This window comes from Drosophila mojavensis, unplaced genomic scaffold (genome assembly GCF_018153725.1).
Source record: "Drosophila mojavensis isolate 15081-1352.22 unplaced genomic scaffold, ASM1815372v1 contig_80, whole genome shotgun sequence".
NCBI lineage: Eukaryota > Metazoa > Arthropoda > Insecta > Diptera > Drosophilidae > Drosophila > Drosophila mojavensis.
In genome coordinates, this window is record NW_025318906.1 from 9,196,574 (window position 1) to 9,222,302 (window position 25,729).

The 25,729-nt window shown below is 44.2% G+C and overlaps 5 protein-coding genes across 8 annotated transcripts; 2 read left to right on the top strand and 3 right to left on the bottom strand.

Annotated features, from left to right (window-relative positions):
• Nucleotides 1-934: 934 nt before the first annotated feature.
• Nucleotides 935-20,360, top strand: LOC6579219 (cyclic nucleotide-gated cation channel subunit A). Of its 3 annotated transcripts, none has more exons than XM_032730289.2 (9): nucleotides 935-1,197; nucleotides 6,027-6,210; nucleotides 6,299-6,911; nucleotides 14,471-14,719; nucleotides 14,824-14,986; nucleotides 16,638-17,177; nucleotides 18,704-19,369; nucleotides 19,491-19,641; nucleotides 19,716-20,360. In XM_032730289.2, the coding sequence occupies exons 2-9, from the start codon at nucleotides 6,110-6,112 to the stop codon at nucleotides 19,879-19,881; spliced, it is 2,649 nt and encodes an 882-aa protein (XP_032586180.2). In that variant the 5' UTR covers nucleotides 935-1,197; nucleotides 6,027-6,109; the 3' UTR covers nucleotides 19,882-20,360. The 3 variants fall into 3 exon arrangements, with proteins under 3 accessions (XP_032586180.2, XP_043866526.1, XP_043866527.1); XM_044010591.1 differs by having other exon boundaries at nucleotides 6,084-6,210; XM_044010592.1 differs by lacking the exons at nucleotides 935-1,197; nucleotides 6,027-6,210; nucleotides 6,299-6,911 and adding an exon at nucleotides 12,555-12,761.
• A 1,349-nt stretch (nucleotides 20,361-21,709) lies between these two features.
• On the top strand, nucleotides 21,710-23,472 carry LOC6579220. 2 transcript variants are annotated; one of them, XM_044010593.1, is made up of 3 exons: nucleotides 21,710-21,728; nucleotides 22,707-22,976; nucleotides 23,038-23,472. In XM_044010593.1, exons 1-3 carry the CDS (start codon nucleotides 21,725-21,727, stop codon nucleotides 23,418-23,420), a joined length of 657 nt encoding a protein of 218 aa, XP_043866528.1. In that variant the 5' UTR covers nucleotides 21,710-21,724; the 3' UTR covers nucleotides 23,421-23,472. The 2 variants fall into 2 exon arrangements, with proteins under 2 accessions (XP_043866528.1, XP_015019037.1); XM_015163551.3 differs by lacking the exon at nucleotides 21,710-21,728 and adding an exon at nucleotides 22,546-22,644.
• Nucleotides 23,473-23,677: 205 nt separating this feature from the next.
• LOC6579221 lies at nucleotides 23,678-24,397 on the bottom strand. Its single transcript, XM_002005081.4, has 2 exons — nucleotides 24,181-24,397; nucleotides 23,678-24,124 (listed from the first exon to the last, which is right to left on the bottom strand). Exons 1-2 carry the CDS (start codon nucleotides 24,360-24,362, stop codon nucleotides 23,851-23,853), a joined length of 456 nt encoding a protein of 151 aa, XP_002005117.1. The 5' UTR covers nucleotides 24,363-24,397; the 3' UTR covers nucleotides 23,678-23,850.
• A 234-nt stretch (nucleotides 24,398-24,631) lies between these two features.
• LOC116804110 lies at nucleotides 24,632-24,965 on the bottom strand. The gene has a single exon (XM_032730130.2). It carries the CDS (start codon nucleotides 24,875-24,877, stop codon nucleotides 24,692-24,694), a length of 186 nt encoding a protein of 61 aa, XP_032586021.1. The 5' UTR covers nucleotides 24,878-24,965; the 3' UTR covers nucleotides 24,632-24,691.
• Nucleotides 24,966-25,141: 176 nt separating this feature from the next.
• On the bottom strand, nucleotides 25,142-25,724 carry LOC6579222. Its single transcript, XM_002005082.4, has 2 exons — nucleotides 25,401-25,724; nucleotides 25,142-25,334 (listed from the first exon to the last, which is right to left on the bottom strand). The coding sequence occupies exons 1-2, from the start codon at nucleotides 25,634-25,636 to the stop codon at nucleotides 25,202-25,204; spliced, it is 369 nt and encodes a 122-aa protein (XP_002005118.2). The 5' UTR covers nucleotides 25,637-25,724; the 3' UTR covers nucleotides 25,142-25,201.
• Between the last annotated feature and the right edge of the window lie 5 nt (nucleotides 25,725-25,729).

Below are 25,729 nucleotides of genomic sequence, written 5' to 3' on the forward strand. Positions count from 1 at the left end.
GCCAGACCGACATTAATCAAGTTCAGTCTCCAGGATTCTTTATCTCATATTTGGATTTGCAGCAATTTGTCAATGTGTCAGGCAAATCGCGCTGTAGGCGGGTTAATAAACCAGGCTCAGCAATAACAGTAACAACAATAACAACAACAACCACAAAAACAACAGCATGCCAATGCTTAAACATCAATTTAATTAATTTATGTTGCCATTTCGCACGCCGCCTGGCAACAGCTGCTAGACGTATGGCAACACTGGCAAAAATCACAATTGCCAGCAACAACAACAACAACAGTAGCACAAAAGCAAGCAACAGGTTTTCTATTATGCGCGCAAAGCTCTCACACAAAAAGCTCTTGTTAAGCATGAATGAAAAGCACGCATACACGCATACACACATACACACGCACATAAGCTGCTCTCGCCGCGTCTGCTATCGGCTCTGCTCGGCTGCTGCTGCTGCGAACGCTGCCGCTGCCACAGCAACTGCTGCTGTTGCTGCTGCTGCTGCGTCTGCTGCTGCTTTTGCCATTTGCATTCGCCTTTGGTTCTGTGTTCTCCCACAGGCGCTCATTGCGCCGTTAGCCAGGCATGCGAACGTACACGGCGCGCAACGTTTCCCTGCTGCTGCTGCTGCTTCTGCCGCTGCTGTTCCGTTATTCGTCCTTTTTGCGTTTGACAGTGTGTGTGTACGTGTGCGTGTGCGTGTGTCTGTTAGTTGGCGCGCGCGTTATTTTGATACACAGCATCAACATTTGAATTTTTATTCAATTAAAGTGCAAAAATCAACGCCATTTTTGCTGTTAATTCACAGCCCTCTTGCTCTCGGTGTATGTGCGTGTGCATGCCGTCTCTTTGTGTGTGTGTGTTTGTAAAAATATGCGCGGCACAATAAGAAAAATACATATTCAAATTTCATTTGAAATTACTGCACGCATTTAAATAATTGTGTAAAAAAGTGAAAAAATTCAAATACTAAAGAAAGAAAAATCAAGAGTGAGAGAGAGCGAAAGATTTAGAGGGAGTGCGAGTGAGAGTGAGGTGGCATTGGTATAGCCCCCAGCAGCCAGGAGCCAGGAGACAGGAGCCAGCAGCCAGCAGGCAGCAGCTAGCGTAGCCACATTTAATAGGATTACACGCTGCCTGACAGTTTTGCCGGATTAATACAACTCAACTCAAAGAGGAAGCACATAGCCTTAGGTAAGCCCCAGAACCACATTCAGATTCAGGCTATCACCACCTGTCCGATGGCAGCGATCCTGTGCGCTGAGTGGAGTGTCCTTTTAGCAGCTGATTTGAATGCCAATCGCAATTGTTAACTATAAGCGAGCATATTAATAAACTAAACCTGCCAAAAGGGGCGCCCACTCGGCAGTAAACTCCATAAATAACGTATTTTTATGAAACCCAAATCCATTTGCGTTATTGCGTCTACGTGCACAAATGTTAATTGAAGCCAGTCTCACCTTTCCGGTGTCAGCAGGAATATGTATATCGGCAGATAGATAGATATTCATATTTATATTTATATTTATACAAGTGTGTATATCTGTATATAATCTGTATGCACAGATTAGATAAGTTGTCGATTGCTGTTCGTGTCGCTTAGAGCTCATGAAATTATTAGCGCATTGTGCTAAGTGTTATGCGAGCAAAATGAAAAAAAAAAAAATTAATATTCATCATTATGGGGGGCGTGTGGAGTGAAGGTGGGAGCAAATTTGATATGTGCTTGAAGCATGAAAGCAAATTACGCACAAAATAATTGACATTAGCATATTTTGTGCTCCTGACGCCTGTGCAGCAGCAGCGGCAGCAGCAGCAGCAGCAGCAGTACCTGCTGCCAGTCTGTCTGTCCGTCTGGCTGTCGGGCGAGCGTCTCAGGCCTTTTTTCATTCGAACGCCACACACATGGCGTATACGTGATATCGTGCTTAAGCGTCATGTTATAAAGCACTTAACTGCCCTTTTTCGGCCAGCCAGTTTTGTCAGCCATATTTGTCCGATGTACTATATGGACTATATATGCTCGTTTAATTATTATTTGCTGTTCAGTTTATTTACTTTTCGTTGATTTCATGTATCTCTCTCTCTCTCTCTCTTTGTATGTTTTATTTAAGCAGCAATTGAATATAAATCAGCTGCTGCTGCTAATCTTTCACTTTCGTTGCTGCTGCTTCTTCTTCTTCTTCTTCGTCTTCTTCTTCTTTCATAAGCTGCTGGCATGCGTGTAAACGATTCCATTGGGGCATAAACACCACAAGCTCGCTGTGCAACTTAATCATTACAAATGAGGCTCACACACACTTAACACACACACACACAAACACACACAGAGAGAGACCACATCACCCATTTATAGCTCGTTAGCAATTCCAAGTCGAGTCAAACGATTTGGCTAAAGCATCAACAACACAGCGGGCCACAGCAGAGACCAGCCAGATGATGTGTAATCTGATGCCAAGTGAGTCCTTGTTTCGTCCTGGCTGCTGGCTGCTGGCTGCTGGCTGCAGCTCAAGCGTTAATTGCTACGTTTTGCGGCTGGGCTGATTGGGCGTGTTATGAACCGTGCCTCGATGGGCCTCAACAATTTGTTTGTCTAAAGCTGCTCGACAAGTATTTAATGGCTCTAAGGCACTTGGCCTTAAAAACTTGGTCAAGTGCGTGCTGCTGCTGCTGCTGTTGTAGCCGTTGCTGCATTCTATCAAAGTCAAGTCTCTATCTCACTCTCTCTCTCTCTCTCTCTCTCTCTGCTGTTATCTGCACGAAACTGTTTGCTGCTGAAGTTGATAAATGGATTTACTTTGATTTTATAGCTAAAAATCGATCTGCGCTGCTTTGTCTAACATCCTGCCCAGCGCAAACCTAGCCAGCCCATTTTTGAATGTCAGCGTGCCTACACACACACACACGCATACACACACGAACACGTACACTCACACCCTATTTTACTTCTACTTTTTTATACAAGTTTCTCAGATTTTGATGCGGTCAAAGACTTTGCCACTGACTCATCAGAACTGCAGCCAGAGTCAAAAGGTTTCGCTGCTCTCTGATTGGAATGGGAGTGGAGTCTTCTGCTCCTTTTTTTTCCTTTGGCAAACCAAAAATTGCACTTAAAATTGAATGCTGCGAAAGAGCTGAAGCGTGCAGCTACACAGATAATCTATGACATAAAATCACGCGACAGTTAAATGCCAGACAAAGGCAAGAAAAAAAGACACACAAAGAAGGACTGGCTGCAGTGCTGCTGCTGCTGCTGCTACTGTTGATACTCCTGCTCCTTTGGCTACTCCTGCTCCTTTGGCTACTGCTGCCCTTGCTCCATTTGCCGCCTGTTTAGTCTCCACTCTCTAGTCAAGTGGAAATTATGTAAAGAAAATTTCGCATTTTGCTTAATTTTTGCGCACGTTTTTTGATTATCTGCCAAAGCAGAAAGAGAGATGAGCAAAAAACGAAATAAAAACACACATTTTATACAATTTGCATTTTAGCTCAATTTGTACAAAAAAATGTTGCTGTGACTCACATTTGCAGCTGGTCGAGTTTTCTTTTCTTTATTATTTTTTTTTTGCTTCAGCTTCAGCTTCAGTTTCTGCTTCCTCTTCTGCTTTTGCTTATGTTTGTCTGGAATGCGCTGTCAGCTTGTATTTATCATTTGCGCCTCATTAGTTTGTTGTCTATGCTGCTTGCGGCTAGATTAAAGCACATTATTTATATACACATTCGTGGACAACTGGATAAAGTCGCTCGCTCTGCACCAGCGGGGGTCATGAACTGTACTCCAATCATTTTGTTCCCTTTTATTTGTTGAGCTTAGCTAAGGTTCTATTTGGATATGACATATGCTTAGCATGTGCAGTCAAGGCATAAATATACATTTGAAAATGCATAAATTTGACATAATAGAGAAGGTCGAGTAAATTGAGTTGAGTTCTTACTGCAGTTAATAAAAAAACTTCCTTGGCTTTGGTGTTATATTTATTTATACTTATATATATTTATTTGAAGTAATTTCTAATAATTTGAGTTTATATTCGTAGTACATTCATAAAAATTTTTACTTAGATATATTTATATAGATTATCTCACTCTCACTTTTGTTCCTTTCAAAATCAGCTCGAAAAAAAAAAGAAAACAATTTGCTAAACCATTAAAAAGCCCATTTCTCTAAATACTTTAAATTTCAATTAAACGCTTTAAAAGCTTTTGTAAACTTTGCATACAATAAAACGTTATTAGCATTTGCTTGCTTTCCCGTTAACTTGAAATGCAATTATTCCTGCCCAGAAAAGTATGCTACGAAATTTTCTCAGAAATAGCCGCGCATATTTTGCAATGCTCAGTGCCAAAAAGAGGGAGTAGGGTATTCAGCTTTTTAATAACTATATGTAACAGTTAGGTTAGGGTATAAATACATATATATACATATATATTGCTGATCAGCATGTTGCTGATTTAATCAAGCGACGTCAGTCTATGCCCTAGCTTCATATATACATATATATTGTATATTTATGTATGTATTGCGTATTATATAATATATATACAATTTAAAAAGTTGCACCAAAGCTCAGCTTGTTGTCCAGAATAAATAAAAAGTTTTCATTCATAGACTACAAAGAAATTTAAGAATTCATTTTTACACACATATGTGTGTATATACGTGTGTGTGTTTGTATTTATTGTTTGTATTATATTAATTTTGCAACATAAATACCCTCTGCTTAATTGGATTATCTGCACGCCATAGCTGTGGACAGCCGCAAAGTTCTGTTGGATAAAATTTCAATTCATTTTTCATTTTTTATTATTCATTCATTTTTCATTTATTTTTCGATGCCGACATAAAGTTGGCCATTCTTCGGTTGGGGCTCGGCACTTCCTGCCATGCTGGCATTCTCGTATCTTACGCTAAGCATCCTTCGTCTGTTCTCCTTCACACTCGACTCAGCTCCGACCGCATCTGCGGCCAGAGAGCGCTTGTGATAGATAAAAAAAAATTAGCCTCATTTAACTTACGATTTAGCTCTGGTTTTTATGTCCGGGATAAGTGTTTGCGTTTAGCATCCTTTCGTCGAGCTCTTCCTGCTGCTCACTCACAGCCTCTGCTCATTGCTCCTCCTCGCACTGCACTGTTCCCCTTCTCAGTGTTCCCCCCTCTCACTATTCACTGAGCGCTCGCTGTGTGTTGCACTCTGCATTCTGGTGTCGCCTCTGGTGTTGCGCCTCGAGCAGCTGCTCATTGGATGGCATTTCGGTGATTACAAGTGTGGCATCATTCGACTCGAGCCGTAGTGTGCAACTCACTCGAGTAGCGCTAAGTCGTTTAGTAGCCTCGGCTGCTCGCTTTAGAGCTGTCATTTCTCTGGAACAGTCTCGAGCTCAGGACACTCATTCGCAGAAGGATTCGCAGTGTGAAGATTGCTCTTCAGTGTGAGTCGCACACTCTCCGCCTCCAGGCTCTTCTCCTTTTGTGTTATAATTGAAACGCCTTAAATGCCAAGTCCTTCAACTATTTATAACTGATATCTAATCATCTAATAAAAATATGTTTAAGCCTTTGGCTGGCGCAGCTGCACTTGAAATCAAACCAAACCAAAACCAAAATCAAAGTCTCAATCTCAGTCGCAGTCTCAGTCGTAGCAGAGAACTATAAAGCGAGCAAAATAAAATGCTGACATAAAAGTAAGCCGAGTGGGTGTTCTATGCTGATTTTATGGCCACAGGAAGTCATCAAAAAGGCGCCCGGGCGACTTGCAGCTTACGACTTGCGACTTGCCACCGGGAGCTCTTGATGCTGCTCCCTGGATCTGCCTCTGAGCTCTGCAATTTTCGTGTTGCATACCTTGCGGCGCTGCAACTTGAGCTCCATTTTAATTGCTTAATTACCGTAACCACCCACACCCCCGTCGCCGCCCTCATAGGCCACAAACGGTAGTTTTATGACCTGGCTAGTAGATGATTGCCACACTTCAACCACAATTGCCCCGCCAAGTGCTTTAATGTGTTGGCCTTTGCCGTTGCAGCTCCACTCTTACCTGACGCTGTTTTCTATTTCCCGGGACCGTGCATCATGTGCTTAGCGTAGCACGGCCGTGGATGAGCCGCAATGTGGACTTATATGATGGCAGCCGCCCGCGGAGATCGGGTCAACACAATGATGTCCAGCAGACGCCGCCCCGAGACCGAATCGCCCAAATACGGCTACAAGTGAGTGCGAATGGCTACATCAAGTTTATTTGATTGTGGCAAGCCCCCTTTTCATTTGTTTTGTTTTGCTTTTATTTTGCGGTTACAGCCTCTCCCGTCCCATGTATCGCACGACACGTTTTGTCAGCCCCGTCGCCTCGGCGCCCGCCCAGCTGGGCCCCTCCAGCTGCAATCCGGCGCACGAGGAGCTGGAGGTAAGCGGCGGCCTCTACGCCCCATTTCAGCCGACGCTGGCGGCAGTCGGCGGGGAGGGCGGCGTGTGTCTGCCGCGCAAGCATTTGATTGCCAACCAAACGGCAATGCCATTGCCCATGGGTCCAACCGACGGCGCTGAGCCGGATGAGCAGCAGTTACACTATCCGCGCAGCAGCTGCAGCAACAACAGCAGCTGGCAGCGCAGAAACTATGATGATGATGATGATGACGACGATGATGACGACGAAGACGATGATGATGCTGATGAGGAGGAGGCGAGGATGAAGCACCAACACCAGCACCAACATCAACACCAACACCAACACCAACACCAATACAAACACCAACACCAGCATAAGGTGAGCAGGCAAAGGGAGCTGCCGTTCGATGAGGTCGGCTTTGCCAAGGATAACAGAGAAGAGGCGATTGACCTGGCCGAGCAGAAGTCAACCCAGCCACGTGCCAGCGACGCCAACTATCTGGAGAATGGCAGGAAACTGATACAAGTGAGTACAAGTGCGGCGCGGCATCGATTCAATCGAAACGAGTCTTAACATCACATAAATCACACGGCGTATGCGTAATTTAATATGCCACATAGACAAGAGGCGCTGGTTAATGAAGTGCGAGATAAATAGCCAGAGATACGAGAGATAAGCACTGCGATGCTCTAGCACAGACACACACACACACACACACGCATTTGTTGCATGAATTTCATTTTCATTTTCATTTTCATTTTGGTCCGGTCATAACTCTGAGGACGCTCGGCCAATTCAATTATGTGGGCCGTAATTAAGTAATTGCGCTAATTGATTGACGCCATCGAGAGCGACAACCACAAAACAACAACAACAAACAGGAACAGCAATATGAATAACAATAAAACAATGGCACTTGCCAAGCTGCGGGCAGCGCTGTAAGAGCGAGCGGGACAGCGAGAGAGAGAGAGTGGAAGAGTGACAGTAACTTCTTTCTGCCTTTCAGAGAGTGGGCGGGAGTGGGAGTGCAACACTATGCTACATTTTATGACTGAGCAGAGAGAGAGAGAGAGAGAGAGAGAGAGAGAGAGAGAGAGAGAGAGAGAGGGGGCATAGGTAGAGGAACAGTGCCAATATCACTTGCTACACCCGCATCATTTAATTTGTGTGTGTGAGAGAGAGAGAGAGAGTGAGAGAGAGCGGCCGAGTCCCAAGTTCTTCTATCTTTTTTGCGCTATTTTATTAATTTTTTTTTTTATTTTTCGTGTGCGTCCGTAACCCATGTCTGCCATGCAAATGAACTGCAGACCTTCATAAAGTTGACCTTGCCGTAAATCGCGTTTTAATTACTTCCTCTATTGTCACGTAGCCGACGCGTCGGCCGACCACGCTCCAAGCTCGAAGCTCGAAGCCATCATGCTTTCATACTCCATGCTGGGAGCTCGCTGCCGCTGACTGCCATTTATGTATGGCCACAGAAATTTTTATTAGCACGTGTCAAATTACATAAATAAAAATGATGAAACGTACAGAGAGTGCGACACTAAGTCGACAATTTCATACGCTGGCAAAGAAGCCAAGATTGGTTAAGGAATATGTTAGGGGAATATTAGATAATAATATAGTATAATAGTTATATAAATAATTATAAATTATCAATAAAAATTAATATAAAGAGTTTGACGCTCGACAAATTTGTAGATCTTTAAAAAAATACTAAAAATTGAAAAAAAAAAGTAAAATAAAAATAATATTTTTCATATAAATTAAAATATTAAAAATATTTTTTTCAATTTCAATTTGACCTCTAAAGTAAAAAACTTTCCCAAAATAAATCCTATAATAAATAATTTTGGAACATTTTCCAACACTTACTGCCATTCAAGTCAAACATTAAGCTCCACAAAGAACGCCCTAAATCCCATGTCTTATTCGAGGCAACTCCAACTTGAAAAAGCTTGGATAATTACATTATTTAGACCTTGTCCCAGTAAAGGAGATAACAAAAAAAAAATTAATGTACAGAAATAAAGGTCTGTTTAGAACTTAATTTGACCCTCAAGCTATAAATACTTAAGTGAGTAAAAAGGCTCCGAGGCTCAGCGCCGACTGACCACAGCCATATCAGCTGGTCACGTCGAGCTGCGGGCAAGGGAGGGGAATCGGAATCTTGGCCGACGACCAATTTGATAGATAAGAGCATTGAGACACACACACACACACACACACACACACTCGTCGCTTAAAGGGAAAGGCAGCCACAGAGACTGAAACTGAAAATGAAAATGAAACTGAAACAGAAAGAGAAAGAGAATCGGCAAAAGCAACAGAAACACCAAACTGTTTCAATGCCATTTCATAAATGACGGCAGAGGTAACGGAGCGGGACGCGAAACAACGAAAACGCAGTGAAATAAATACAAATGGTAGTAGAGCAGCCCAAACCAAAAACAAAAAGCTAGTGGAAGCCAACCCAAGCCACCCCAATCGGCCAGCTGGGCGGGCATCAGGAACCACACAATACAATCAAGCAACCCGCCCGCATTCAAACATTGGCTTGGTTGTTGTAATGCTTTTGAGGTGTGTTGTCAATTTGGCCAACACAAAAACCGCAAAACGGAGGCCACACACACACACACACATACACATAGATAGCTACATATAAATATGTACATAGAGATATTTTCAGCTCGAGCGCTTTATACATAACTCAAAAGTTGGAAAGAGTTTGTTCTTTGTTTTTTAGCGTGTTGCTGAAGTTCGATGAACAGAGAACACCAAGTCCTGGGGCCATTAAACCGATTAATGAGCTCTATTTGCCTGCCATACCTTCCAATACTACTTTCAGCATTGCTCAACAACATTTCTCTTTCATTTTTTTTTTTTTTTTTTTTTTTTTTTTTACTGCCTTCGATTGGTTGCCGTTTTGTGACTCTGTTTTGCTTATTGTTTTCTGTGCAATTTGAGCTGGCAGGACACTCGAGCAAACAAAACGCTGAATGTCCTGTCCTGTCCCCCACTCCCCTCCCCGCGCTCTTAGCCAGCAGCAGCAGCAGCAGGACGCTTAGTCAATTTTGTACAAATTTTCAGTTGCGCAAAAAACGCGTTCGCCAACGGCAGCAAAACAAAAGACAAAAAATTTTCCAAATTGATAAAGAATATATATATATGCATATATATATATAAATAAAATAAAAGGAGTTGCTGACTTTGAATACTGGCACTAAATCAAAAATTGACTAATTCGCTGTGTAAACAAATACCAACAAGACGCAAAAGATTATTCAAGCCAGCAAAAAAAAGGACGCCGGGCAGCTGGATTTTGTGTTGATGAGGGTCCTTTTTGGACCAGCAGCAAATGCCTTGCTAGTCAACCTGTGCGCGTGTGTGTGTGTGTGTGTATGTTTGTCATTTCAGCTGCTGTTGTTGCTGCTGCTGTCATCGATAAGCGCTGTTGTTTATGGTCATCGTCATCCAATTTGCGACACATTTGCATAATTTCCCACGTCGCTCGCTGATGCATTAAGCCCAAACACACGGAAAAAATCTCTTTTGGAAAAACAAATAATAGAACAAATATTGCAGATAACTATATCGCAATAACAAGTAAATAATCATTTCTGGCATATGTATCAAAGTTCAAGTACACACAAAAAAAAATACATATAGAAATAGAAATGGAGGTATAAAGAGGTTATCAGCCTGACAATTGAATGTTGTTTATGATAGTGGCTCGTGTCCCCCGTTAATACACGGAGCCAGCATATGGAAAACGGAAGAACGAATGTGTCAAGTCATAAATTCGCAATTTTGTAATGTATTTCGTATTATTCGCAGTGCGTCGAGCTGTAAATCATATTACGATTCAGCTCAGAAGCCAAAAAGTTAAAGAAGGTCCTTTTGATACGGCGAGACCTTATTATTGAGACCTTATTAATGAGACCCTTCACTTAAATTCAATTTTCACGCTTAAATATTTAAGCAGAGCTGGTCTTAAGGCCTTAAAGCCTTAATTTACAGTGCTGATAAATTCATCAAAAATTACGCATTAAATTTTTAAATATATATATATATATAAAAGAATTAAATAACACAAGAATATTCAACTACATTTCTCTATCTGTAAAATTCCTGTAGGATTCACTCATACATTTTCGATTAAACAAAAAATAGATATTAATTAAAATAAATGGATTTGCATAATTCCATACATTTAATATTTATCCGTAATTCCAGTTCAATTAGATTTGATTAGATTAGCAGCTGCCACAGCTTTGCAAATTATTTGACGATATAATCTCTCAAAATCCCAATTACATGCAAATTAAAGATGGCCGATAGAGAACTTGTCATATCTATCAAATGCAAACGTTGCTCAACACTGTTTATAAGACTCAAGCAGGCCTATTTCCAACAGCAGGAGCACATCTGCAAACATAAATGAAATAGTAAATATTTTGTGTTTCGCACTTGACATTCAATCTTTTACTTTTCGGGGCTTGCCCATGTCAGAAACGGAAATAGGAGACCCACACACACAGGCACACACACACACACACTTACACTTGTAAACACATTTGATTGAGAACAGTTTCAGTTACATGCCCAGCCGGTTAGCAGCAAGACAATTTCCATTGAGAGCTTTGGGTTTGTCTGCTTCAATTGGTGCCACGTGCCCAAACCTGACCTTCTCATATTCGGGGAGCGCACGGCTTGGCTGGCATTTCAATTTCGTGTCCACTGGTCATTTCGAAAGGTCTTGTAGTCTATGTTTTTTTGTGGGGGATTTTAAAAGTCACTTAAAGCAATTTTATTTGGGCATAAAATTCACGCATGCAATAAACATCAACGGCGGCACTTGATTTGCTTAGCATAATACTGGTGCGTCTAACCGCCTGGCAGTATCGCCCACCTGCCCACCTGCCCACCTGCCCACCTACCCACTTGGCCACCTCAGCTGTGTCAACACCTAACGGACGCCGGGCAATTATGGAAATTTATTGTGCAGCTCACGACGCAGCGCTGTGAATGCCAATCAGGCCAGAGCCAGCCGCTGGGGTCTCAGCAGCACAGCTCATGGATGATTGCGGCGCCGGCGGGGGGTAATTCAAATTATATTTCGATTCCAATTCCGATTGTAATTTCAAGCACAAGAGCTGCTGCTGCTGCTGCTGCTGCTGCGAATCCGAATCAGTTGAGTTTTTGGCTGTAACCTTGCAAATAAAACAAATATAAGTTGTATATACAGTAACTGCATAAATAATTTGACATGCAACTAGTGAGTGGATGAGCTCATCAGCATTTAATCAACATGTTTCCAACATCAACAATTTACAACTGGTTGGCTGCTTCCTGCCAGCTTAATTTATGCACCAGTTTTCGCTAAATGCATATGTAAACACTGTCCGGCCAAACATATCGAATTAGCGATTAACTATCGATATCTAGCCGCTCCGCTCTCGCTTGATCGCCTTCGTTCAGTTTGCTTGTCCGCCTGCCAACGGCTTTCAGCTTAATTAAATGATGGCCAGACAATTAAAAAACGTTTACAAAAACGCGCGCAGTTCAGCTGAAAGTGTCATCAATCTTGTCAAATTGCCATCAATGGCTATAGTATCCACACCCCACACAAATAGCACCAGCAACAACAACAACAATAACAAGTCTTTTGTCCTCTGGCTGGGGCTGCGGCTGCGGCTGCGGCTGCCAGGTGGCGCTGGCAATGAAGGACTCAAGTCACTTGAGACTTTTGCGGGTTAATTAATTAAACGCCGACGACATCGCCGACGTCGGCACATGCAAATTAAGAAAATTGCAAAATACAACAGCAGCAGCAGCAAAAAAAAAAAAAAAAAAACAAAATAAAATAAAGAAAAAACGGCAATTCGAATTGGCAACAGCAACAAAAGCAACAACAACAACAACAGCAGCAACAACAAACCACATTTAGTTATTGTGTATGCCTGCCGTGGCCAGAGCAGCGCGTTCGTGACTTTGACGTCGACTTCGACGTCGGCGTCGCTGCTGACGTCGCGACGTTGCTAGTATTGCCTTCAATGGCAGATGCAAAGCGCGCAACGCATTTTTTTTTCCAGTGCTAACGGGCCATTCGACGTCGACGCGCATGCGCAGCTGCGAAAAAGGCTAACGGTATTTAATTAAAACGCTATTCCTAACAGTTGTAGGTTAAAGTTAACGACTCAAATTGAAAGTGCCAAGTGAAAGAGAGAGAGAGACAAAAGACGCGTGCGACATTAACGTCGCGTTTGCATGCGACATTTCAAAGTCAAAGCCATGGTGCAATCTTTGGATATAGCAGCCATAGCCGGACAACAACAACAACAACAGCAACAACTGCCACAACAGAACGATGCGGTAAATGTCAGCTTAAAGTAGTACATAAATAAATACCAAAAGTTTGCTTGTGTGTCTGTGTGTGTGTGTGTGTGTGTGTGCGACCTTCACTACAGCTGGGCGCAGCGGGAGGCGTGGCATTGCATTGTCATTAGCATTGCGCCCAAAGGGCTGCTATATAGATAGCGATATACATATGCGTCACATTGAATCCCAACTTTCATACCAACTGTCACACACATACTCACACACACTCTCCCACGCATAGGGAGTCATGCGTTGCTATATAGCTTAATGGATTAACCGCTGGCAGCGACTGATACGCGTTTATTAGACTGTCAAGCACACGCCCCTAATCTCAGGATGTGCAGAGTAAACGCGAAACAAGCATCACGTGTGTGATGGCACATGTGTGTGTGTGTGCGTGCTAGCCATAAAGTTTTCACATACCAACATATGTATTCGTATGTGTACAATGTTTATACATATGTATGTATGTAGTATAAACTTTAGATGCTATGGGAACCCCTAGCATAAGCACCAAGACTAACTTGTCTGTTAACTAAATGTGCTGTTACCCTCTTGACCTCAAAGTGTTCAGTGTCATTAGTATGATGATATGACTGAGTGTGATTGATAAGGAGATACCCTGTAGTCAAGACATATGATAGCAAAAGATAAACAGATCTAAGTGAGAGTGTAATTTGTATTGACACTTCTATGTATGTTAGCTAAAAGGCTTTATGAAATTTCGAGAATCGTCTAGATGGTTGCTCTTGTATATTAAAGCAATGACTCGCTCGTTTTAATGGATTTATATTATTTTAGTAATATTATATATTATACATTAATATTATACAAATTTAACTCCCCTACTTGGATATATGAGAAATGCAGAGAAGGGCAAGGTTTACTTGGTGTGAATCACCCTTTATTATTAGCCAAAACAAAAAACATACAACATATATATTGATTGCTTATTAAGCATTTCGTGACAAAAATCACAAACAGTGTAACACTTAAAAGCTTAACTTGACTGCATGAGAATCGCAAAGAAGAGTCATGGACATTTAGACCAAGCATTGATTGAACACTTTAGATTATTATCAGTATGTATAAGCATACTCCTCTTAAAGAGTATATGTATAAATGTTGGACACTTATGAAAATCGCATAGAAGGGCAATTTTAATTTACTATTCATTCCCAGAACATGTTGATTGCTTATGCTTACCAAAGCTTCTGCTGCTTGCCAAGTCCTAAGCAGCAGCTAAAGCAATAATTGAATAATCCTCCATCTATGGCATCGCCTTTATGTGATCCATCACTTAAAGCTTAAGTGAAACATAACGCACTCAATAGGAAGACTTGTACAGCTCAGCTATGTGTATATCTATACAAACTTCAGCGAGAATACATAGTTTCCCTTGGTGCGAGCTCCAGAGTCGCTTGCCCTGCTGCAGCTGTGCAGACATAACAAAATTTAAGCGTCAAACTTACAAGATGCTGACCAAGTTTTAATGTGGTTACCCCGACCGAGCGCACAAAGGCAATGTAGATGGCCATTAAAATGTTTCAATTAGCTAGCGCCAGTTGTGTGGCACATTTCGCATGACTAGCGGGGATGGTGGATGGGGAGGGGGAGAGGAGGACGGCCAGAAGCGGGAACAGGGTCGATAAACTTTTTGTGAAATAAACTTGATGCCATACTCTGACATTTTGTATCTGCAGGAGCCGAGCAAGGGGAGCAAACCGTCAGCGTTGCGACGCACGCTGCAGGCGCTGCGTCAACGTCTGACAAAACGGAATCGCGCCAAACCGCCGGACTGGTTCCTCGAGAAGTTCTCGAATGCCACCAACACGGACAAAATAGGCAAAACCGGTGCCATGGACGATGCGGCGCTATCGAGCGAAATTCGCGGCAGCAGCGCTCTATGCAATCGCCTCTCCGTGGATCCCACACTGCAGTCCCATTACAGGGTAAGTCATCAAGAACTTGTAACCCATGCCAATCCATTAGCTAATCGAGCATGTATATATATATATATATATATATGTATATGTGTATGTATGTACTATGACAGTGGCTCGCTGTGGTCTCGCTGGCGGTGCTCTATAATATCATCTTTGTGGTGGGCCGTTCCGTTTTCTGGGAGATCAACAAGAATGCGCCCGCCGTTTGGTACACGCTGGACTATCTGTGCGATTTCATTTACCTGCTGGATACGCTGGTGCACATGCACGAAGGTAAGTTGCCCATCTCAGTCAGTCAGCAGACTGGCGACGGTCGAGGCGGCGGTAGGGGCAGAGAAGTGATGCTGCTGGTAGTGCTGCGACTGCGACTGCGACTGCGACTGCGACTGCTTATGCAAATGAGACTTGGTGGCTTTTGCTCTGACTAAGCCGGGGCAGACAATGGTTGCCAGCAAAAACCATTTGTGCTTCCATATACAATACATACATCAGCATATGTATGTATGTGTGTGTGTGTGTGTGTGTGTGTGTGTGTGTGTTTGTCTGCGAGTTGCCAAATGCAGGAATAAGCCAGCCTTGACATTTCAGACGGCAACAACAAAAGGGATTTCTATGGAATACACTCGCCGTGAGCATTGTCACTTTGTGAAGCGAGTCGAGATAAAACTGAATAGCAAAGCAAACACGAAATTTGATGGAAAAGAATGCGCTAACTGTAATAGTTCACAACTAGTTCAGTTCACAGCTTACACTTCAAAATAATGAGACTAAGGTTCTCTTGCTTTTCTGTTGAAAATAAGATGAGAGACGCAGCTGCAGCGTAAATGAGAACTGAATTGCCTCGGCTACAAATCCCCTGCAACAGTTTGAGTGCGGCTTTATCTGAGCTGTAGGTCTTAGCTTAGGACTTAGCTAAGAGTAGCAGATAAATCAGTTGGATTCTAGCTATTTGCATATTGTATTGGTTCAGAATTTAACATTTCGTATTTTGCATTTCAAAATACTGATTTTGGGCTGTAGAATTTAGCCGTACAGCGATTTTTAGCTGAGTAAGATTAAGACTAGGAGTACTGAGCCTGGACCTAGACCGGAAGCTGGAGTTGGAGCTGGACCTAGCCTGAGCCTGAGCCTGGACATCGGCTTGGGTCTGGCCTGCTGGGACCTGAACCTGGACTTTGACTTGGACTTGGATCTAGAACTAGACATAGACCTGGACTTGGACCTGGTCCTGAACTTTGACTTTGATTTGGACTTAGAACTGGGCCTGGAATTTGAATTGAATTTGACTTGGACTTGGACTTGGACATAAGCTTGATCATAGACCTTGACTCTGACTTGGACATGAACTCAAGCTTAGACTTCGACTCTGACTTGGACATGAACTTAAGCTTAGACTTCAACTTCGACTCTCACTTGCGCTTGGACTCTTAGCTCAGGCGAATTTTTGTTTGCTAATATAAAAGCTCTGTTCAGCTCTTCGCCATGTTAATAGCACTTAGAAAATATGCCTAATTCGAACTATAATAATTGAAAATTATTTAACAGTTTCTCAGTTCAAGCTCTTAAGTAGTGTCCGCATTAAGAATTCCATTAGCCCGGCTGGAAATCTTGTTCAAGCAAACTGAGCTCGCAGCTTTAGCCCACTGAAGACTTCTCAGTCAAATGCTCAAATCCTGCAAAGGATTTGTGCAAATAAACAAAGCGGATTATCCAGTGGCTGCTGCAAGGGTATCAAAGTTTTAGTTCAAGTTTTGCATTTCTGTTGCGCTGCCAACTGTGAAATGCCACGCTGCATGTGGCATAGGGAAAAACAATAACCAAAAGGCATAACCACACGCCCACGCACACGGACACGCACAGGGCCAACCGCACACAGCATGCTGATCCCGGCCGTATTTAATACAACTTTCGTCTCCATCCGCAGGCTTTCTGGACCAGGGTCTCCTAGTGCGCGATGCGTTCCGGCTGCGGCGTCATTATTTCCACACCAAGGGCTGGTACCTGGACGTGCTGTCCATGCTGCCCACCGACCTGGCCTACATCTGGTGGCCGCCGGAGACCTGCTCCAGCCTGTATCTGCCCTGTCCGGTGATTGTGCGGCTGAATCGATTGCTGCGCCTGCCCCGCCTCTGGGAGTGGTTCGATCGCACCGAGACGGCCACGGGCTACCCAAATGCCTTTCGCATCTGCAAGGTGGTGCTGGCCATTCTGGTGCTGATCCATTGGAATGCGTGCATGTACTTTGCCATCAGCTACGAGATTGGCTTCAGCTCCGACTCGTGGGTCTACAATTTGAATGGAACGCGAAACAATACGCTGCAGCGACAATATATCTATAGCTTCTATTGGTCAACGCTGACGCTGACGACGATTGGGGAGACGCCGACGCCCGAGAATGATGTTGAATATTTATTTGTGGTCGCCGACTTTCTCGCCGGCGTCCTCATCTTTGCCACCATTGTGGGTGAGTAGATACGCAAATGCAAATCTATGTACTGTATATATATACATATACATATATAGCTTTCTAGTTAAGGTCCTTTGTAGCGACAGAGTCAGAGTCTGAGGACAGCTCGCTTCATTTTGGGTTCTCGCCTGTTTGTTTTGGCGCATTGTTTACGCAAATATTTCGTCTGATCGTTTAATTGGTTGCCGAGTGACATCTGTGACATCAATGGGTATTAATTTACAGCCCGCCACGTACGTCAGGGACAACGACCCACACGTCCGTGTCCCTTTCGGAGTCCGTACCCAGCACCGTCTCCGAGCCACATTATTCATTATTGTTGCTGCTGCTGCTGCTGCTGCTGCTGCTGCTCTACTTTGTTTTGTTTTTCATTTTAGCATGTGCAGGGTTGATTTGTTGCTGTCAACGCCTTCACATTCGCCACGCTCTTCCTCTTCTTCTTCTTCTCTTTTTTTTTTTTTTTTGGCAAACGTGCCTTTTTATCATTTTTGTCGTCCTGCTTATCGCTGCCATTACCGGGCAGCTGCCGCTGCTGCTGCTGTTGCTGCTGCTGCTGCTGCTACTGCCGCTGCTGCTGCTGCCGCTGCTGCTGCTGCTGCCGCTGCTGCTGCTGCTGCTGCTGCTGCTGCTGCCGCTGCTGCTGCCGCTACTGCTGCTGCCGCTGCCGCTGGTGCTGTTGCTCTTGTCCTCGTCTGACATCTGGGCAAACAAATTTACTTACCCATGATGAATGCAAAGTTCGTCAAAGTGGCATATTTTACCATCATATGTACATATGGAGAAGATGCTAATGCTGTCTGTCTCTCTCTGTCTGTCTGTCTGTCTGTCTGCGTGGTCCTCTGTGCACCGGAAGTGCCGCCATTAGTCGCCTTTGTGCCACGCGTTCCGTTGCGTTACGCGTGGGCCCCTTGAAGAATTTACGACACACAAGTGGCGCAACGGAAATGGCTGTCGAAATTAAAACGAGTCTCTAACAAAACAGGCAATAAAAGTATGAATTGCATGCATGCTCGACTAGGCAGATACCCGATCCATTATTTGAATATTTGATAATATTGATTGACAATGTCTCATAATGGCGTCGATATGGGTAAGAGAAAGATATGTATGTAGGTATGTATGTAGATGAAAATGTAGTAGATGCACGTTTGCTAGACAGGAATGTGCTTGACTTGCGAATACCCTGTGAATATGAAACATTAATAATGCCCATATGCGCAGGAAAATCATAGAGTTAAAAGATTTTGTAGAGGATTGACTACTGTCTGAGCTGTACTAGCTGATAGATAGCTTGATGCGCTCAAGATACCCTGTAGATATCATATAGCAACACTATGTATACCCTAAAATTACTTTATAAGTACCCTGGAGATACCCCATACAAACCCTTTAAATATCCTGTATATATCTTGAACATACACCGTAGACTCCCTGTAGATACCCTGCAGATACCCTGTAAACATACGAATCATTGCACATAGCTACACCACAAAACATTTTATGAAAACCACATTGCTCCGCAGGTAACATCGGCTCGATGATATCCAACATGAATGTGGCGCGGGTGGAGTTCCAGAATCGCATGGATGGCGTCAAGCAGTACATGGCCTTCCGGCGTGTGGGCCATGAGCTGGAGGCGCGCGTGATACGCTGGTTCGCGTACACCTGGTCGCAGAGCGGTGCCCTGGACGAGGAGCGAGTGCTGGCGGCGCTGCCGGACAAGCTGAAAGCCGAGATAGCCATACAGGTGCACATGGATACGCTGAAGCAGGTGCGCATCTTCCACGACACGGAGCCGGGCCTGCTGGAGGCGCTGGTGCTGAAGCTGAAGCTGCAGGTCTTCAGTCCCGGCGACTACATCTGCCGCAAGGGCGACGTCGGCAAGGAGATGTACATTGTGAAGCGGGGCAAGCTGTCCGTCGTGGGCGACAATGGCGTCACCGTGCTGGCCACTTTGGGCGCTGGCTCGGTGTTCGGCGAGGTGTCCGTGCTGGAGATAGCGGGCAACCGGACGGGCAATCGACGGACGGCGAACGTACGCTCGCTCGGCTACTCGGATCTCTTCTGTCTGGCCAAGCGGGATCTGTGGGAAACGCTAGCCGACTATCCCGAGGCGCGCTCCACGCTCACCCAGCGCGGCTGTCAGCTGCTGCGCAAGGACGGGCTGCTGGACGAGCAGATCTTTGCGGGTAATCGCCGCTCATATATCTACGTATATGTGGGCACACAGCATTTTCGGCCACTTCCGGCAGCTAGCTAACTTCCGTTATTCCGTTTCTTCCGTTTCTTCCGTTTCTGCTCCACACACAGATTCGCAGCGCGTGCACGACAGCATCGAGGGCGGCATCGAGAAGCTGGAGCTGTCCGTGGAGAACCTGAACATGCGACTGGCGCGCCTGCTGGCCGAGTACACGGCCAGCCAGGCCAAAATCAAGCAGCGTCTGGCCAAGCTGGAGCTCAAGTGAGTAGCCAGCCATTCGGCTCATTTTGTTGTGCAATTCAGTCTAAAGCGTTTCATCATACCACGATAAGCAGCAGCGGCGGCGGTGGCGGTGGCGGATCTGGTGGTCGGGACGGTGCGGAGCCACAGATGCGAACACGCAGCGGTCGTCTCTATTCCCTGCAGACCAAGCGGCGCCCACGTGCCCGCCTTGAGGCAGCTGCCAAATGCGGCGATGCGGCCAAACAGAACACGCTCTAAGGCCGGGCAGAGGGGGGGGCGACCCGAACGGGGCCAGCCGCATGGCGACACGCCAGTGATAAATGCATGACGGTTCGCGCAGCAGGCCAAGGAGTTGGTACATATGGAATATGGAGCATGGACATGCTGCAGATTAAAAAGTTGCTATCGAGTTGGAGTTGGATTCGAGTTGGCTGAGCGCCAGCTCGTGCGCTTTCAAATCAATTTTTAATTTTAACAATTAGTTTTAGGGCAGCGCCAAGCAGGTGCCCAGCACAGAGAGAGAGATAGAGAGAGAGAGAGAGGGGAGGGGGAAGGTTTTGTTTTTATGTAGCGCAACTTTATAAATTTGTAAAATGATTCAAACTGAATGTGCCTCAAAGTGTGTAAAAGTAGATTAGTTAAGAGAGCCAGAACACAACAGAAACGTGGGAAAAACAAGTTGAAATTACACAACTAACTAAAAGTAATTCATTTTTTGTAAAGCACACACACAGAGAGAGACGGAGAGAGAGAGAGAGAGTGGGAAGATCGTTGTACATATGCGAAAGCTGAAATGGCATTTTGAATGCCAACTCGGCAATAGTCCAATTTTACAAGCTAGATTTTATTTTTCTATGAAACGAGAGACGTTTCAAATACGCTTAGGTACAACAATGCATACATCTATATGCAGGTATATATACATATATTTAGAGATATATAATTATATATGCAAAGAACTACAACAAACAACAACCACCAAGAGACACCAATTTGCTGAAGCAGAAAGCTAGAAATTGAGAGACAACGGAAGTAAAGTAAACAAGTAACGCATTTCCTATTAGCCACACCTGGTTGCACCTTGCAGCGAAACGGATGCTACCTACAATTACAATATATATATATACATATATATGTATACAAATCGATGTATGTCTGTGTGTGCGTGTCTAGAGTTGGGCAAATAACGAGAAATCATGTTAACATTTTTGGATTCAGCGAATTGTAATTCTTAATTTAAGTAATTCAGTGTTAAGAGAAACAGCTTCCAAAGCCAAAACACACAAAGAAACACACAACACAGACACACTCACACATGTGGAAAACTGTATTTTTATATAAGCAAGAAAGAGAGAGCGAGAGAGAAGGGGGGAGAGAGTTATATATGTACATGTAAGCAGAAAACTATGAATAAAATGTAAAGAGAAAACTTTTAAAGCATCCACTCAATAACAGATCTAAGCACTTGGCCAGCATTGTTGGCCAATAAGTGGGAAGAGCTGCCATGCCACGCCTTCGCCTTCGTCGCCAACAATAAGGGACGCAGGCAGACAAAGGAGGCAGCAATTACGTGAAGTACGCTGAGAAATGCAGACGTGTTCGTTTTTTTCGTGCGTTTCACGCTGCGTATGAGTAACGCGCTCAAATAAAAAGCAAGGCGGACGGACGAACGGACGGGTTTTGGGTAGAGCGGGCGTGGCAGGCGGCAGTCAGTCAACAAATCGTGCGCAAGTCAAAGTGAAAGTGAAAGCCACGCACAGCCAAATGACAACCTCATTCTGCTCCTAAAAAAAGAAAAAGAAAATCAATTTTGATGAAATGCGCCAAAAAAAAAAACAGAAATAGACAAAAAATAAGACTCGAATATAAGAATAAAGGAAACCCTCTACCGAATTGCCAAGTGTCTCAGGCTGTGTCGCTTCCGCTACGACACCGCACCTGTGCCGGGCCCTAGCCACGCCCCCTTGCCAACATCTCGCCGGGATATTCATATGACTTTATTTTCCATGTTGCCATGACTAGAAATGAATGAATCTGCTCTGAGGCACATGACAGACAATAAAATTTCAACGCTTCAATGGAATTATGGATACATAGATGAATGTGTGAGTGGCAGAGAAGACGAGAGTGTGAGCGAGAGGGGAAGATTTGCGTTTTTTATATACAAAGTCGACAACAAAAACTCCACTGCTGCAGGCTACGCTTAACATTGTTAATGGGTTGTCTCTACAAGAGATAAAGGACTTCCTTTTCATAAAGTTCCTTTAAGGCTGATGTATTGAGGTAGCGAAATAAATATTTAAAGTGTCTTTTGGAATATATAGTATTTAAATAAATATAAATAAACATATACACATACGCATAAAATTATTTATAGATACAGCATTGAAAGCAAGGATATTAAGCAAAGATTCCATAATAATCAAAGATTTTGAAAGCTTTACCCATAGACGCGTTACGTAATACGCGTTACGGGAAACGCGTTACGTAATACGCGGTACGGAACACGCAATACGTAATACGCAATACGTAATACGCAATACGTAATACGCAATAAGTAATAAGCAATACGTAATACGCAATACGTAAAACGCAATACGTAATATGTAAAACGCAATACGTAATACGTAATACGTAAAACGCAATACGTAATACGTAATACGTAATACGTAAAACGCAATACGTAATACGTAATACGTAATACGCAATACGTAATACGTAAAACGCAATACGTAATACGTAATACGTAATACGTAAAACGCAATACGTAATACGTAATACGTAATACGTAAAACGCAATACGTAATACGTAATACGTAATACGCAATACGTAATACGCAATACGTAATACGCAATACGCAATACGCAATACGTAATACGCAATACGTAAAACTTTGCTTTCTATACACTTATTCAAACCGAGTTGGCTCACCTAAAGCTGTCCAAACTGTTGGATCTTGAAACTAGTAATTTTTTGACTATCTAAACACGAACGATCAAACACAAACATATTCATAAATTGTGCGTTAACTAAGAATATACTTACATATATATTCATATTTATACATACATATGCCCATCAGTTATGTCCAGCCCAGCAGCACCAACCGATGTGCAGTATCTACGCTGTCTGAAGTGTTTGAAGATCATAAAGTGCTCGCGCTACGACACCAGCTGCTTGGTGCATCACGTGCAGAAGGATCATCCGGAAATCCTGGCGGACACGGCCAATGAGAAGCTGCTCAATCTGCACAAGCTGGCCGCCGAGCATGGCATCAGCCAGGAGCGTCTCTCGGAGATTAGCAAGATGACCGGCCTGTCCGAGGTGCAGATGGCCGACGAAGCCGAGCGCTGTAAGTGTAGCTCTTCCTATAGGTATATAGCTGAGGCATACAAATTATGCTCCCTTATCAGATTTGCAGCGCAAGTCTCAGGGCGATGCGCGCGAGCCGACTCGTTCAGCTCCAATGACAACGGATTCGAGGGAACTGGGCCGTCGGCAATTCTATCGCAGCTCCATCGAGCGCTGGGTACCCACCGAGGGCTGCATCTATTGTCCCAGCTGTGGCGTCAATCGACGGCCGGTGATCAAGACCAGCAGCGAGTTCTATACGAGCACCGGCTGTCCGGCCTCCTGTGTGGCCAACTGTTGGCCCTTCTGTTTTCTGCCGTGCCTCCAGTCGTCGGACAATCGCGAGTATCTGCACTGTGCCAACTGCAAGAGCTTCCTGGGCATCTATGATCGCGAAAGCAATTGCATACGACCCAATCGGGAATTTGTGCCAAGTACTAAATAAATTTTATTTGCTGCAATTACGAATAAAACTAAATATTTCCATGCATTTGAAATGTTAAGAGAAAGTTGTTGTTTTAGCTAGTACACCAACTGCTAATGTCCCAATTGGGACTTGTTGAATATGCAGCACGGCAAGCTTAGCTAAGATAACAACCTGTTGAATGCGCCTTATTTAAAAGCTAATTTAGCCTAGACAACTGCTCAATGAGATCAATTGGTCTTAATTTAATTTTTAATTTATATACATTTGCTAAATATTTTGCAAATAAAAGAATTACATTTATTTCAATGCAACTCATTTTTAAAAGCTAACTTAGTCAAAACAACAAAAAATGTGCACCATTTAACAGAGCTCAACTTATGCTTTGGCATGCACAATTAGACAAGACACCAACCATCTGGCCAATTCGCCGAATGACAACTGTTCGTGCTCATTGGTTGGGCAGCACAGTTTGATTCGCTTGCTGCGCCTCAGCTTTAGCGCGCTTCTCCGCTCGCTTGGCCAGAATCTCTGATCTTAGCTTTTGGGCACGCACAGCACAATCCCTGGGCTTCACCTTCAGATGCATTTCGTCCAAAACGGCCTTTCGTCGTGCCGATCTGGACAGGCAGCGCTCGTAGCATCCAATGGGCACATAGCGTCCTATAAAGCAGCCACAGTGGGCGCAGTAGTGATTGCAATCGTGACGACCCGACCACTTGCGGCTGCAAGAATAACGGTTATAGTATATAGTAGAGATATCTTACATAGTTATACTCACCATAGCCTGGTTAGACTGAGAATTCGCTGCAAATAGCTGACTGTCTCATGGGCCACAATACTCATGGCAAAGTGCTCGCAGGCTGGACAATTGACCATAGTTGGCTCCGGCTGCAAGTAACCCACCGGGGCCTTGAGGTTGCCGATGCTTATGGCAACAACTTGCGGCTCCACTGCGGTCATGATGCTCACACTGTAACCGAACAGGCGTAACTGAATCCAGCGACGCCCCAGCAGAACGAATAGAGTCAAATGAGAGCGGAAAGAATTCTAAATGAGCGACAGACAGAGTGAAAGAGCGACAGTGAGACGTGCTGTTCTGGCACGCTCAATTGAAAAGCCCGAATGAGAGCAACTAAAGAACGGAGCTGAGAGCGAAGGAGCAAGAGTGAACGTCTCATATGTATATGCTGCTCTCCTTATGCACTAGCAATTAAATAACACACTCGATATAAAAACAGCGGCATATTTTTTTATTTTACTATATAAAAACTAAAAGGGTTTTAAGTTGCTTATAGCTGGGGTCGCCTGTAGACACCCAGATATTCGCCGCAAGCGCCGCAGTGATGACGTTTAGTGCATAAGTGCGGCCAGGAACGCACCAGCCGAGTCTTCGCCAGCACCTTGCAATACGGACAGGTAACTTCCCGAGCATTGGGGCCAACGGCAAAATAGACGGGCGTCAGTTCTTCAACCATGCTGACTAGTGTAAAGTAAAGTGAAGAGCAACAGGCGACAGCGTGTTGTTAGCAGCGCGTACTAATGGAGACTGAACAAAAGCTCTGGAGAGCGAAATGGTAGACAAATGCAGAAACTAGAAGATGAGAGAGCGGTATCGGGAGAGATACGAAATGACTTATGCTTGTGCATATATTTTGGGGGTGGGTAATTTTGATTGGCCATTGCGCTCTCTCGTTGAGTACTTTTGACCCCTGTGTGAAAAAATCAAGAGCGAGCATCAGTTAATGTTATGCTAGATCATACAATTTTTTATTGGGTAAAGGTAACTTTTGGTTGTTGCTCTATTTGATTTTGAGTGGAGCTCGTCGCTTCATGGCGCGTCCAAAGTAACAGCCGCAGTTGCCGCAATAATGACTGCGATCGGTTTGCTTGCAGGGCACAATGTAGTCCAGGCAGCAGCAGCAGCAGAAGGTGCTGGAATGAAAATGCTCAAGGATTAGCACTGTTGCCTCACTTCTCACTTGTTCAATCATGACCTACACAAAGACGCAGCCAACAATGCGGTTCAGCTCACTGGCCCACCATTTCAGATCGTTTTCCACCACTGTCTTATCCTTAATCCCACAGGACGGACACTTGAGCAGCACGGACTCCTGCGGCAAATTGAGAAAGGTGCCCGGCAAAGGTGTGGCGAAATTCTCGTAGATTTCCAGCTCCTTTTTTGCCTGCTTTAGCTGCTGCTGTTGCTGCTGCTGCTCCTCAGTTGTTGTGGCCATAGCTGAACGAATTCCAAACTGAAAGCAAAATGTGGCCAGAGCCAAGGCGCAACCTGTTTGGACAGCAGCCAGAGAGCGACCAACAGTAAACGA